Here is a 12,842-nt window from a genome sequence, read left to right on the forward strand (position 1 = left end):
TGTCTTTTCAAGGCTTTGAGTTTTACAAAGCATAAGTGCTGCTTCCAGGCTAGGATCATGACATGGGATAGTTTCTGCTTTCTTTTGGAGAGTCTAGAAGGAATTGCAAAAGGAGAGACTAAGAATATTAAGGGTTTAAACTGATACATTCAAATTATCTCAAAAGTTCCTGCTGAGAGTACTTGTAAGCTACAGCTCACAGGACTGAAAACATCTACAAATGCTGTGATTCAAAGAATTAACAAAATTTGTTTCAAGCTTAATAGATTTAGTTAATAAATGTTAATCTTGTCTAAGTAAATGTAGTATTTGTCTGAAAACGAGATCTTTGCATCTCTGTGTTTTCCTATCTTAAAAAATTATACAGCATACTCAAATACCCTATAATCTCTTGAAGAAAAAGGATTTACACTTCTTTATTTTAACAGTTTTCTATATAATCAGGGCTCAAAGAGCTTATCTGACTGAAATTAAATATATACCTGAAAAAACTATTTTCAGGCAAATATAATTTTCTTGTGGCTACATTGCAAATTGTAAAGTAGCCTGTGAAAGAGAGAGAATCAGTTACTGATGGAGGTGCAACTTAATGTAGTTACCTACCTTCAGCTATAAAAATGGAAACACAGCAAATGCACACATTAAAGTAAAATATTTTTACAAGAAATTAATCACAGAAGAAGCCATGATGGCTTTCTGGTGATGCCAGTTTGAAGAAAGAAACACTGCTCCCATGTCATTCATAATTATGTCATGCTTCCCTCGAGAGAGATAAAGAGGCAAAAAAAGCATTTGTCCTCAAGGGAGATTTTTTTTAAAAATCCCATTCTTGGTCTCATTCATAATCTAAGAGATGAATGGAAAGAAAAGGGGCAGTGCAGCTGACACAAATGTGAGATGAAAACAGGAATGGCACACAACTCAGGATCCCTGCACGGAGAGCTGCTCTCCCCATGTCAGCCACAAGCCTGCACAGAACCCAGGGAGATCAGATTGTGGGATCCACGTCAGTTCAGCTCATCCTGGTGGCTCACTAATTCTTTTGGTTTGTTTGTTTATTTTAAATGCGAGCACATTTTTGTGGGCATTCAGTTTTCAGAAGAAGCCACGTGCTCTGAAAGGGGCTGGATTTAAAACTCTACAAAAGTATGACTGCTGAGACAGCTTGGTGCAGCACCCTGCAAACTTGTTCAGATTTCAAAATGAAGGTTTTATAAGACAAGAATTACCACACATAGCACTTGGAACACATTAAAAGATTGTGCTTTTTAGTGTAAGACTATTTTTTCCACTTGTTAGGGTTTCAGAATAAATATATTTGAAGGATATTTCTGCTAAAGGAACAGGAAATTAACAATATTCTATTATTAACTTATGTTCCATTGTACCTTTACTTGAAAACACTTTATTAATTTTCAGAATTAACTCACTAAAATAATTATAATAATTCACACCAGGTTGCTGGGACATTTTAGTTATATAAAATAATAGAACTAAAATTTTTCTTATTTCTATTTTTTGTATGCAAAAATAATGCATTAAACAACTTGCTTGGATATTAAAAGGAATTTTTTTTTCCATTTTGGTTTAAAAAGGTCAATGTGAACAAATAACTACTGAGAACTATATAATTAGGTGGTATTTACATAAAAAGTTCTTCTCTTTTTTTTTTCCTAATAATCTTTCTCTTTGGCAGGGGGACAAACAGTTGCTTCTAGTTGCCAAGACATCCCACAACTCAAAATATTGGCCACATCCCTACGTCCTAAGCACAACATGAGTTCTGGGCAAGGAGAAAGGAAATTGACAGTTTTTTCATGCACCTTATTTCCTCCATAGGATCTTTGGGATCCTCTAGAAAGAATGAGGTGTATGAAATGACAGTAATGACAATTTGATGACATTGCTGAGTATCAAATTCAGTCAGGCCCAACCTGTTTCCAGAGACAAACCCAGGAGATGAAGGAAGACACAAGTGTCTCATGCATGAGGACATGAGTGCCACCAGAACATAACCTATGGTGTCTTTACCATTTGCTACCATTCACAAGGGCATAAACATAGCAGGATTTTTTTCAACATTATTGGCATTACATTTTGTGCATCTGAGTTTGGAGGATTTCTCTAACATTTTAAATGCTTAGTGGCAAGCTTGCTATAGGAAACAGTCAACAAACTAAAGAAAAATAGAATTAGATTGAAATAATTAGATACAAGAGCTCCAGTTAGAGAATTATTTAATTCTTTAATGCTTATTGTTATTTGTGTGTATAGCTGGATTACTCCCAGGTTTCTATCAGCTTCTATCAACAAAAAGCTCAGTGGAGAGAGAAAAATTGTTGGGTGCAAGACATAAAAAATCTTTAGTGTAAATGAAGATAAGGTTTATATACTTCGTCACACATTCATTAAATCCACACAGTCTAAACTACATTTACTCTTTTATTCTGTCATCTCACAGTCACTTTGCATTGCATGGCAGGGCCAATTTGAGAGCAGGCACAGGCAGAGAAACCAAACCACCATTCATGATGAATTGTAGAGAACTCTTCTCCAAAGAAAGAAAATGTAGGAAAGAACCTGGCCACATTCCTTTCTGCTGTTTTATAATATATTAGATATCACAAATAACCAATCCAATGCTTTCTCATCTGTTACCAAATGAGATCCTTGCAAGACCTTCCAACTGCAACTTTTTTAAAGTGAAGTCTAACATCAAACCATGCACAGCTTGCTGCTCTGTTGTATTCTCATTACTCACCCAGGTAGTGTTTGTACTTTTACAAGCCTCCCTCCTGGGGTATTTCTCTAGTTGTAAACTTAGATATACCACCCCTGAGTGCTGTGCACTGCCCACCTCAGCACCACTGGGGACAGCATCCAGTGATCCACTTAATGCTGTTGTTAATGCTGGCTTCAGGCTACAGCAAAAGGAGCTGGAATTGCCTGGAAAAACTGGTCTCTTGGGTGTACAGATATGCTCTGCATGACTTGTGCACATTTTTAATATGGTACTAAATGGAAGTGCTCACAAAATATCACGTTATGTACCCGGATATACCTCTCAAGGTCATGCATTGCTGTTGTTTATTTCAGGTATATTCTGTGACAGTGAGGCAACAACTGAAGTGCTTTAGACTGAAAGATTTGCAATGCTGGACCATGGAAGTCTGAGACAGAAGTCATAAAGATCATGCGGTTTTTTGGGGGTTTTGGGGTTTTTTTTGTCAGCGCAGGAATAAAGCTGCTGGATGGGACTGAAGAGTTATGAGGAAAACACAGGTCCTTTTTCTGAGGCAGCTGAATTTACCTCACTGCCATCCTCAAAGCACTCTATTCCAATACCTTTGCACATTTTCTAGGCTGCATAGCAGCTCTCTGTTGCCCCATATTTTACATCTATATAAAATATATGATGTCTGTAAAAGTATAATTCTCACCTAGTACACCCAGAGGAGCCACACAATCAATGTGACAATACAAAGTTTCAGGAATTCAAAACCCAGGGAATAAACCTGCGCCTGCTGAAAAGTTGGCAACAGTATATATTGTTGTAGCAGGACAGGTTCTGGGGATTGGTGAGATAAATAAGGTTGGGTAAACAGGAAGGGGAAAATCCCTATCCTGTATGTATATATAGAAACACACAACACTGTTTTAAACAGCTTTGTGACAAAAGGAAGATTTTAGCCAAGGTCCTGGAAACTCCACAGCTCCTGGGTGCTGGAAACTGGACTGTCATTCCACTTGTGCTTTTTTTTTTTTTTTAGCTGAATTTGTTGTCTCCAACTAGTGTCTCTGATGTGCTCACCTGAATAAGCTACCACATATTGCACTGCCTGTGGGCAGTTTTTGGGTAGTCAAGTCTGCTTCAGAGTAAGGATTAAACTCCAGAGCAGAAGTTTGTGAAGATTGAAAAAGCCTGGTATGACAAGCACCTTCAGCAATGACTAGCATGAAAGAGCCAAAACAGTATCTGGATTCCCAGAACACAAAGTTCAAGAACAAAAGTTGCAATTAATTTCATTATAGTTCGACTCAAGGTAAATTCTTGATTAAAGAAGCCATTACAGTCTGTAAGCTCTGTAATTTTCTTCACACAAACTAATCATTCTAGCTCCCTTCTGCTCTAGTACCTATTAATTTTCGGTTTTATAGCTTTCAGTGAATTCTTAAATAACATTTACTTTTTCCTTGCACGGACTATTTGTTTTTATTCATACAGACATCCAACAAAATCTGAAGAAACACTGCATTATATTGTAATAGCAGTCAGGCACAATCCCAGTGAGACAAAAAGTATTTCACTAATTTAGTTTTTGTGGCAAAGTGGCAACTAGGGAAGAAATATAAGCCCAGTGAGTAAGATAGTAGCCTAGACCTGGAAAAATGAATTTGAGACTCTCTTTTACCATTGCTTTTCCATTTTACTTTGGGAAAGCAGAATTTCCCAACCCTTAATGTTATTCACTTGATGCTATTGACTCACACTTTGCATAAAGCAAGGCACCCAAAGATGCTCCCTGTGCCCCAGTTCTGCTCCTGTGGAAGGAATGGAACTGCACATTCCTACCTCCACATCATGGTGCTCTTTACAGAGAAGCAGAGGGGATCAAAGGCAAATTAAGTTTTCCATTGACCCCAACAGCAAGCAGAGCAAACTCTTTCCACAATTCTCTCTCATCCATGTGCTGTGGGAGGCTGTGTCACCTCCCCATGCTTCACACGCCTGTGTTTTTCTGGTTGTGGCAAGATCATTAGTGGAGATGGAAGCTGATGCTGATATGGTTATCTGTTCTCTGATGGTTGCACTGAAACTCATTTATTTTACACAGAACATCAAATGGGCGTTGAATGCTGATTAAGTGTTTTTTTATTATCAATCTGTGCTTCTGGGCAGAGAATCATAAATGCTAAAATATCTAAGTACTCCTGAGCAAACTTCAACAGTTTTTGCCTTAAGGTCCATCTCACAGATGATGTAAGATAATATTGCTTCAAAATTTCTTTTTTTATCTTCACAAGTACAGTATCTGACCTAAAAATTTCATAGGAGGATATTTATAGTAGCTACAAAAGTTATTTTTCATCAGAATGTGCTTGTGTATTTCTCTGAAAGATTATCTTACATTCTGCTGGTCAAACCACTGGAACACAGTTATTACCCAGCATCTAAATCACTATGAGCAGCATCTCCTCAGGCATGCCTCGCTGGACTCGTGGAGAGAGGAGCTGTCTGACAGGCATTTTAAGGGTAGCAGTTTTGGAATATGTTTTAGCAACAAGGCAGGGGAGAAATCACAAAATACAAGACATTTTCCCAGCTTACCTTTAAAATTCAGAAGTAGTGTACCATAAAAATAACTCAGCACATCAGAACTCTACATTTAAAACTGAAAAAAGAAAACATGTCCATTCTAATGCTCAATGCAGATTGGTCTGGAGAGGTAAAACCAGCTTCTAAACTCACAGCCATACCTGCTGACAACAACACTTCCAGAATTTTTTTCTGCCCATGCATCTGGCATGCTCCATAGTTCCTGCTTGCCATAGTCTGGGTGCCCAACACCCTCTCCTGCTTTCCCTGTCCCATTCTTGGGCTCTGCAGACTCAGATAGCCCCATGGACACTGCTAAGGAAGGAGTCAATCCTTGCCAAATCTTGACTGTTCACTCGAGTCTCCCATTTCATTGTCCCATGCCAGAACTGATGTGATTTGGCAGCCCTCTGCTATTCCCTCCTGTGCCACTGGATATTCATAAGAACATGGGAGTTAAGTTGGAAGGGGATTGATAAGGCTCCAGATCTAGTTCTGCGCTACTGCAAATAAATATCTCCCATGGTTCTGAGGCAGGGGACCTGCAAGGGTAAAGTCATGTTAATAGGAACACACCAATGTACATCATTTGTGGATGTGCCTTTAAGAAGTAGAGAAAATTGAGATTTAAGATCAAAGTAGGAAGTCCATGGTGCTTTCCTGTATTTAAAACAAAATCAATATAAAGAAACATACAGCTGGAAGGAACGCTAGCTTGATAAAATCACAGTAAATTAGGAGTCCTTCAAGGCAATGGATGGTGTAGCTTCTTCCTCAGAATTAGGCACTTCAAATATTGACAGAACTTGTAAAGCACAATCAATATACCAATTCCTTTGTGAACTAATAATTATATATATTGCTGATGAATAATCATTTAATTAGCATAATGGGAGGCTTCAGTGAAAAGGCTCTCTAGCAAGCATACTGGACCTAAAAATAGCTATTGCTAATTTTTTTTCAATCACGATGCTTTGCATGAAAATGCAAATGCTCAGCTTCTGATCTAACACTTGTTACATCGCTCGGCCAATACAGAGCACCGGCTATAAAGGTTTTGCCCCTTATCACTGCAGCACTGCCATGTATCATTTGTTCCTCTAAGGCAAGGTGATGAGGGGTTTGGTATGGATTACCTGAATCAGTTCATCAAGCTCTGTTGCATTCACACAGGAATGCTGAGATACAAACGTCTGCTTCTGAATCACAATGGTAGTTCTCTGGGAGGTCTCATGAGGCTGCTCCAGGGCTTTAAATACTGTTGCTCCAATTATTAAATACACGACTACCACCAGAAAAATTGTTGAGACTGTCTTCCATTTCATAACATTAATGGCTGAATCGTTTTCCTCCCGTGAAGCGAGCACGGTAGGCTTGGTGGAAAATGATAATCTTGGTTTGGAGTTCTGAGTGGCCGATTTGGGATCCAGCAAGTCAGGTGCCGCCACTGGCAAAAACAGAAAAAGAAAGTTAATGTTTACAGTGCCACTCAGATTTCACTAACTAAACTTCTTGTCAAGAGACTACACAAATTCTGTTGCTTCTAAATGGAATTCTTAAACTGCTTCATCTTTCTCTTAATCCCATAACACCTTACAACTCAGATCTTACTCAGATCTGTTGCTCTGAGTAGTAGTGTCCATCTTACATGTATAAGCACATTTGGAACATTTTCTATGTCTGTCCCCATATGATATGGAATAATTTCCAAAAGCATACTTCCCCTACATCCTTGCATTACATTAAATTACTCTAAGGTAGTATTTTGCTGCAGAGATTTTTTATGTCCGCTGCTCTCTCAAGCACTGCTGAGCAGTCTTCCAGCTGTGTTCTACCTCAGCACTACAGAAGTATCAGGAAAATACAAAACTGCATCTCTTTCAGCTATTTTATCCTATGCTCCAACAAATGCTCTTGGAGAACAGCTGTGTGATCACTTCTAAACTCCCCAGACACAATCTTAAAAATAAGACATTGCTCATCATACTGGTCTTAACAGGCTAATTGTTTATTGATTACACCTTTCAGAAAACAGCAGCACAACACATGTGTGCTTACTGGAAGAGTCATGCATTTGTTACAGCAGGTACTTCTATTTACAGCTACAAAAACCCCACCGGGTTAGGAAAAGAGTGGCTGAGTGTGTTAATCAAGTACTTGGATAACTCATGTGACTACCAGTAACTACATGGGCACTAAAAAAAAATCCTCCACATCAAGTCCAGATAAAGGTCTCCTGCAGGAAGATGGTCACGGCAAGTAACCACACAAGCTATATTTAAATTGTTTTGAATGACCAGGACGTTTTAAATGGCCACGACAGCTCTTCCAGCTGCTGGTGGGAAAAGCTCAGATCTAAATCGAGAGGAAAGTCTCCCACAGGACGGCGGAGAAGGGATGCGTCCCTGCAGGGAAGGCGGTGGTACTTGGCAGAGTCGCCGGCCGGGCACCCGCCGGGCTCGGGCACACGCCGCTGCTCCGGGAGAAGGGCTCGGGGGCAGAGCGGCAGCCCCGGGGGGCCGGGCCGGGACGCGGAGCATCCCTGGCATCTCGCGGGGTGGGCGCCGGGCGCTCCAGGCGCGCCGCGGTCACGCCTCCCACGGCTCCGGCCCCCGCCCCACGGGCACCGGCGGCTGGGGCACGGCCCCCCCGTCCCGCACCTTGCCGGGGGAGCCCCTTTCCCGCCGCCGCCTCCTCTCCTGCGGCAGCCCCCGAGCCCTCCCGATCCCCAGGGCCGGTGCCGGGGAGCGCTCTCGGCGCGGCCGGGGCCGCCGAGCCCGCCCGGAGCAGCGCCGACCCGCCGCGGCCGCCGGCGGCGAACAAAGGAGCGGGCACCGGGCACCGCCGCTCCGCCGCCCCCGCCCCGCGGCCGGTGCAACGCGCCGGGGCCGCCGCCGCCCCCGCGGGGTGCAGCCCCGGTAGCCCCCGCGGAGCCGCCGCCAGCTGGGATGCTCCGCCGCGGGGAGCGGCGCGGGGGCGAGGCGGCCGGCGGCGGAGTCGGGGCGCGGCGGGAGCGGGGCCGGGAAGGGAGGGGAGAGGAGCCAGGCAAGGTACAAAGGAGCCCCGGGCCGCCGCGGGGAGCATCCCGCTGTCCGGTGCGGGGGAAGCAGGGGCGCATGCAGCATCCGCAGGGCTGGGAGCGGGGAGGCACGCCATTGTGCTCGTACTCACTTCTTATTTACCGACCCGGTGCCCTCTCCTCGCTCCACGGGCAGGCATTTTTTCTATGCTTGGATAGATACAGTTAGAGCAAATTCAAAACAAAAATTGAAAAAAAAAAAAAAAGGAAAAGAAAAGAAAGGCAGGAGCAGACCGATAGGAAGAGGCTGATGGATGGGTCTGGAGGAGAGGGAGCGGCAGGGGCGGGCGGGCTGGCAACGCGGATCCCGCCGGCTCTCCCCGGCCCCGCGGCGTGCGAGGTGCCTCACGTCGCGCATCGCGCATCGCACATCGCGGCGCTCCGTGTGTGCGAGTGCGTGCGAGTGTGTCCGTGTGTGCCTGAGCGCCCGTGTGTGTGTGTGTGTGTGCGTGTCCGTGCGCGTTCCGGTGCGCCGGGCGTGCGGAGCAGCCCGAGCCCGGCGGTGCCTTTTGTGGGGCGGCGAGCAGCCGCACCGCTGCTCGCCCCCCCGCCCTTCCGCGCCCCTTCCGCGCCCCCCGCCGGCGGGGGGGCAGCTCCGCGCCCTCCGCCCCGCCGCCCGCTGGGCAGATGCTGCTGGGCGCCCGGGGGAAGGTGGAAGGGGAGCCCGGGGAGGCAGAGCGGTACCTGCTCTTCTTTCCAGGAGAGCAAGGTCTCGCCTGGAAACAAGCGAGGAGAGGGGAGGGACAGAGGGAGGAGGAGAAGGCACCGGCCAACCCCGCCGGCGAGGCTGGACCTGCCGGCGGTCCCCGCTCCGGCCCCACAACCCGGTCGCCTCGCCCGAGACTCCCCGTGAACTTTTGAACTGTCCGAAATGTCACCGAATTAGCAGGAGAGCGGGGACAAGCGGGGACACCTCGGCCCTCGCCGGGGAACGGCGCGGAGCTGAAGGGCCAGGCGGTTCCGAACTCCCCGGCTCGGCCTGATGTTAACCCGGTGCTCGGCAGCCCGGGCGTGCTGCTGCAAGGAGTTAACTAGGTGGGATCTGGGAGGCAGGGATGCTAGCTGCTCTCCTATCGCACGCGCCGCCTGCGCACCGCCTTCTTCCATTTCTGTCTGATAGATACATCAGAAATGCTGCTTCAACTGTGCTTTCTGCCACTAAAAAGCCTGAAATTATCCTTGCTATCTTTGCCTAACTCCCCTAGTTAGTGTTAGTGGGCTAACTCCCCTATTTGCCAGTCATCTGTCACCTGTGACACTATCCATGGGTCAGTTGTTCACACTGAGGTGAAGAGCATGAAGACAAATCCTAGAAGAGGATTTACCAAGAGAAACCAAAAACTGCTCCCACAGCCACTCTCTAAAAAGTCTAAAAAATTACCTTAACAAATGGGTATAAGTCTCAAGCATTTAAAGCCAGAGGCTGTATCTGTAAAATGGCCAAAGACAGTCATACATCGGGTGTTTAATGGGCTATAATCCCACTTAAATCAGCAGCACCATCAGCAAACACTTTAGAAGTCACTTATTTTAACGCTTCTCCATATCAATGTGACATAATACAAATGAGTGTAATATTGAGTTCCTCAGGACTCCCATTTCAGCAACATCAATCACACCACTCTCACGCTGCATGTCCACAAGTCTCCAGAAGATGCAGCACAGGGCAGGAAGCTGCCCCTGCTATTTCAGAGCGAGCTGTAGCTCATTGCTGCCCATCCCTGGGAACCATCAGAGCACTTGTCGAGTATTGAGAGCCTCTGGGCCCAATCCAACAGCCCCTTGCAAGCAGATCTTCAGTCACAGGGCTGGCTTCATCAACATAGACCTAATACTCAAACAATAAGATAAATGTCTGCTTCTGACTGCTGATACTCCCTCATTCAAGGAATTCTCAAAGATGTAAGATTCTCACACCTGAATATTTTTAATATAAAATACTGTCCCCCCCAAAAAAATAATATTTTCTCCTTTCTTTCCAGCAGATTTCTTAATCATTAGCCTATGTAAACACTGGCTGTTCCTATCTCATGGAAAAGAGTAATTTCGCAGGATTTCTTTGAACATCCTATGGAAAAACAGGCGTGAACATTTTCCTCCATGCTGACCTGTGTCTCCATAAAATACTGTGGAAAATACTACATGCCTTTCTTTAGCAATCTAAATATTTGGAATGAGATTTTGTTTTTCTTTGAGTGAAGGAGTTATTATTAAAAGCTTTAAAAGGCTCATATTTATTGCCTACAAATTGAAATCCATGGGAAGCTTTCCAATAGCTTCGGGAGGGTTTGGAGCAGGCCTTAAATTTAGTGATTCCACCCAATGGGAAGAAACCATTTTGAGATCTGCTCCAGGAATGACTGCATTGGTGCCTTAACCTTAAGACCTGAGGAGCTATCTCTGGGGAAGAAGTTATTTCCATTAATTACCTAGTAAACATCTCCAATGTCTAGTTTCAGCTGGCTGATATTTTCCACCTATTGTGATCCCAGATGCAATCCTCAGCTGGATCCTCATCTCACACTTACTTTGAGTGGACTTGAGCTGTCCATTCTCATTTCTAGCAGGGATATAAACGCTCCACATACAGCATCGATCTTCAAATTCAGCAAGAAAACCAGTAATTCTTTTTGTAGTCTACAATAAAAACCATTGTGTACAGCAACTCCTATTTTCTGGAGGCCTTTTACAGCACTAGCCTTTACTCTATGGAGTGGTGCCCATCAATATTTTTTTTTGCAATGTACACCACACATTGTTTGAACATTGTGTGTGACCACTTTGCCCTCAAATTTGGAACTGACATTCGACCAGCTTGACGCATCAGGCCTGAGCTTTGCTAAACAAACACACTTAAATGCAGCGCTGACAAAACTTCCCACTAACCAACACAGACAAAATTTAATAATAAAAGGGGCTAAAACACAGAGCTCCAGCCTTGCAAGCAAATGGATTTGCTGCTGAGCCAAGGACATTTATCTGAACAAACTGGGAAAAAATTTTCTAAGATTAAGTGTAAGCAGGTTTGTGTATTTCATGCTAACATGAGAAAAACTCACAATGTACAGGACTGTCAAATGCTGTCTAAAAATGTACTGGCATAATTTGGGATGACCACAATACTCACAGACGGTGGGTACTGGAAGCTGCTCAACTCTTTGAAATGTTAAAAGTAGGCTCAGCCAAGAGAGACAGGCATGCAGCATGCAGAGGAAGTTGAAGTTGCATGATAAACACAGCAATCCCATATTCATGGAAATAACAGCTGCAGATGACCTAAACATAGCTTTGATAGGACACAAGATCACTTGCAGAGAAACAGTTATTCCAGAGAAGTATTACCCTATAAAGACCAATTTGAAAGTCTCAAGTAAAAGGTACTCTTACCTGTCAGTAACACTTTCTTTTCCTCTTCCTAATTCAGGAGCTATCCCCTCCCTGGGAGGTCATGAAGAACACTTGCTTTGCACCCAGAACAAGAGGCTTCTGCTAAGCCCCCACCTCTGTGAGCAATAAATGCTCTTCTCCTTTAAGCAGCTGTGCAATGGGAGGCACCACAGGTTCCAGCCTTCCTCAATCTTATTTAGCTGCTGAGAATTTCTATACTCCCAAGGGACTGCTACAACAAGGGTTCCAGAGAGGGCATTTGCCTCGCTGATTTCAACAGCAGCTTATTCATGTGGGCACCTGTTTGACTGGCCACAGGGAACCTGTGCCTCTGATCAAACAGTGGATTGGTATAGGCTTTGGGACCTCCTGAACACAGCATCCTCTCTTCCTCATCACATAGTAGCAGGAAACCTCTGCCTCTCTTCAGAATTTGGCCAAACTGTACACCCAGTTGAAGTCAAAGACAAACCTCTGTTACTGCTAGGTTTCATTACCAGAAAGCTTTGCAGAAACACTACTGGACTTACATAGTAAGTTAATTTTAATGTTCATTTTACTTATTCAGCAGAACTTACAAATTACTTGTCTCTTGACTTCTTTGGAGACATTAAAAGATCTCTGTCAGTTCTTTATGGATAATTATGACATTTAAGGCCATGCCATGCCACTGTATTTCACCATAAACCATTAGCTGTATCCTGCTATGGGAATTTAAACTAAATGAGGGATTAATGGCACACAGCCTGCTTCTCTGTGGAGCAAAGGAGAAGGTAGACCATGTTCTTCACAGGCAGCAAGGATGCCAGGCTGCTTGAGTGACTATGCTGAAAACACACCCTCCCAGCACTGGGGAGAAGGCAATAGGCAGGAGACACTTGCAGCTGAGTGGCACTCAGCCCTCCTCTGCCTCTGAAAATGGTAAAGCCATAAAACAGACATATTGAAAAATATGTGATCTCATCTAATTCACATTTTGAAATGAGTTAAGCATACATAGGGCAACTAGAATATGTACTGCAAATCACAGAATCATAGAATGTTAAGTGTTGGCAGCGA

At 44.3% G+C, this 12,842-nt stretch overlaps 1 protein-coding gene across 4 annotated transcripts in view; it reads right to left on the minus strand.

The window, feature by feature from the left end:
- Nucleotides 1-12,842, minus strand: part of KCNK2 (potassium two pore domain channel subfamily K member 2) — a 130,668-nt gene that overhangs the window by 67,630 nt on the left and 50,196 nt on the right. For 3 of the 4 annotated variants that reach the window (XM_014264418.3, XM_026791048.2, XM_074537091.1), the window contains exon 4: nt 6,454-6,764. In XM_014264418.3, coding sequence (XP_014119893.1) covers nt 6,454-6,764 — 311 coding nt within the window. Of the gene's footprint in view, nt 1-6,453; nt 6,765-8,488; nt 8,624-12,842 lie in introns of those variants that run through there. The other variant, XM_005483014.4, reaches the window with a different exon arrangement.

Source organism: Zonotrichia albicollis, chromosome 3 (assembly GCF_047830755.1).
Source record: "Zonotrichia albicollis isolate bZonAlb1 chromosome 3, bZonAlb1.hap1, whole genome shotgun sequence".
Lineage (NCBI taxonomy): Eukaryota > Metazoa > Chordata > Aves > Passeriformes > Passerellidae > Zonotrichia > Zonotrichia albicollis.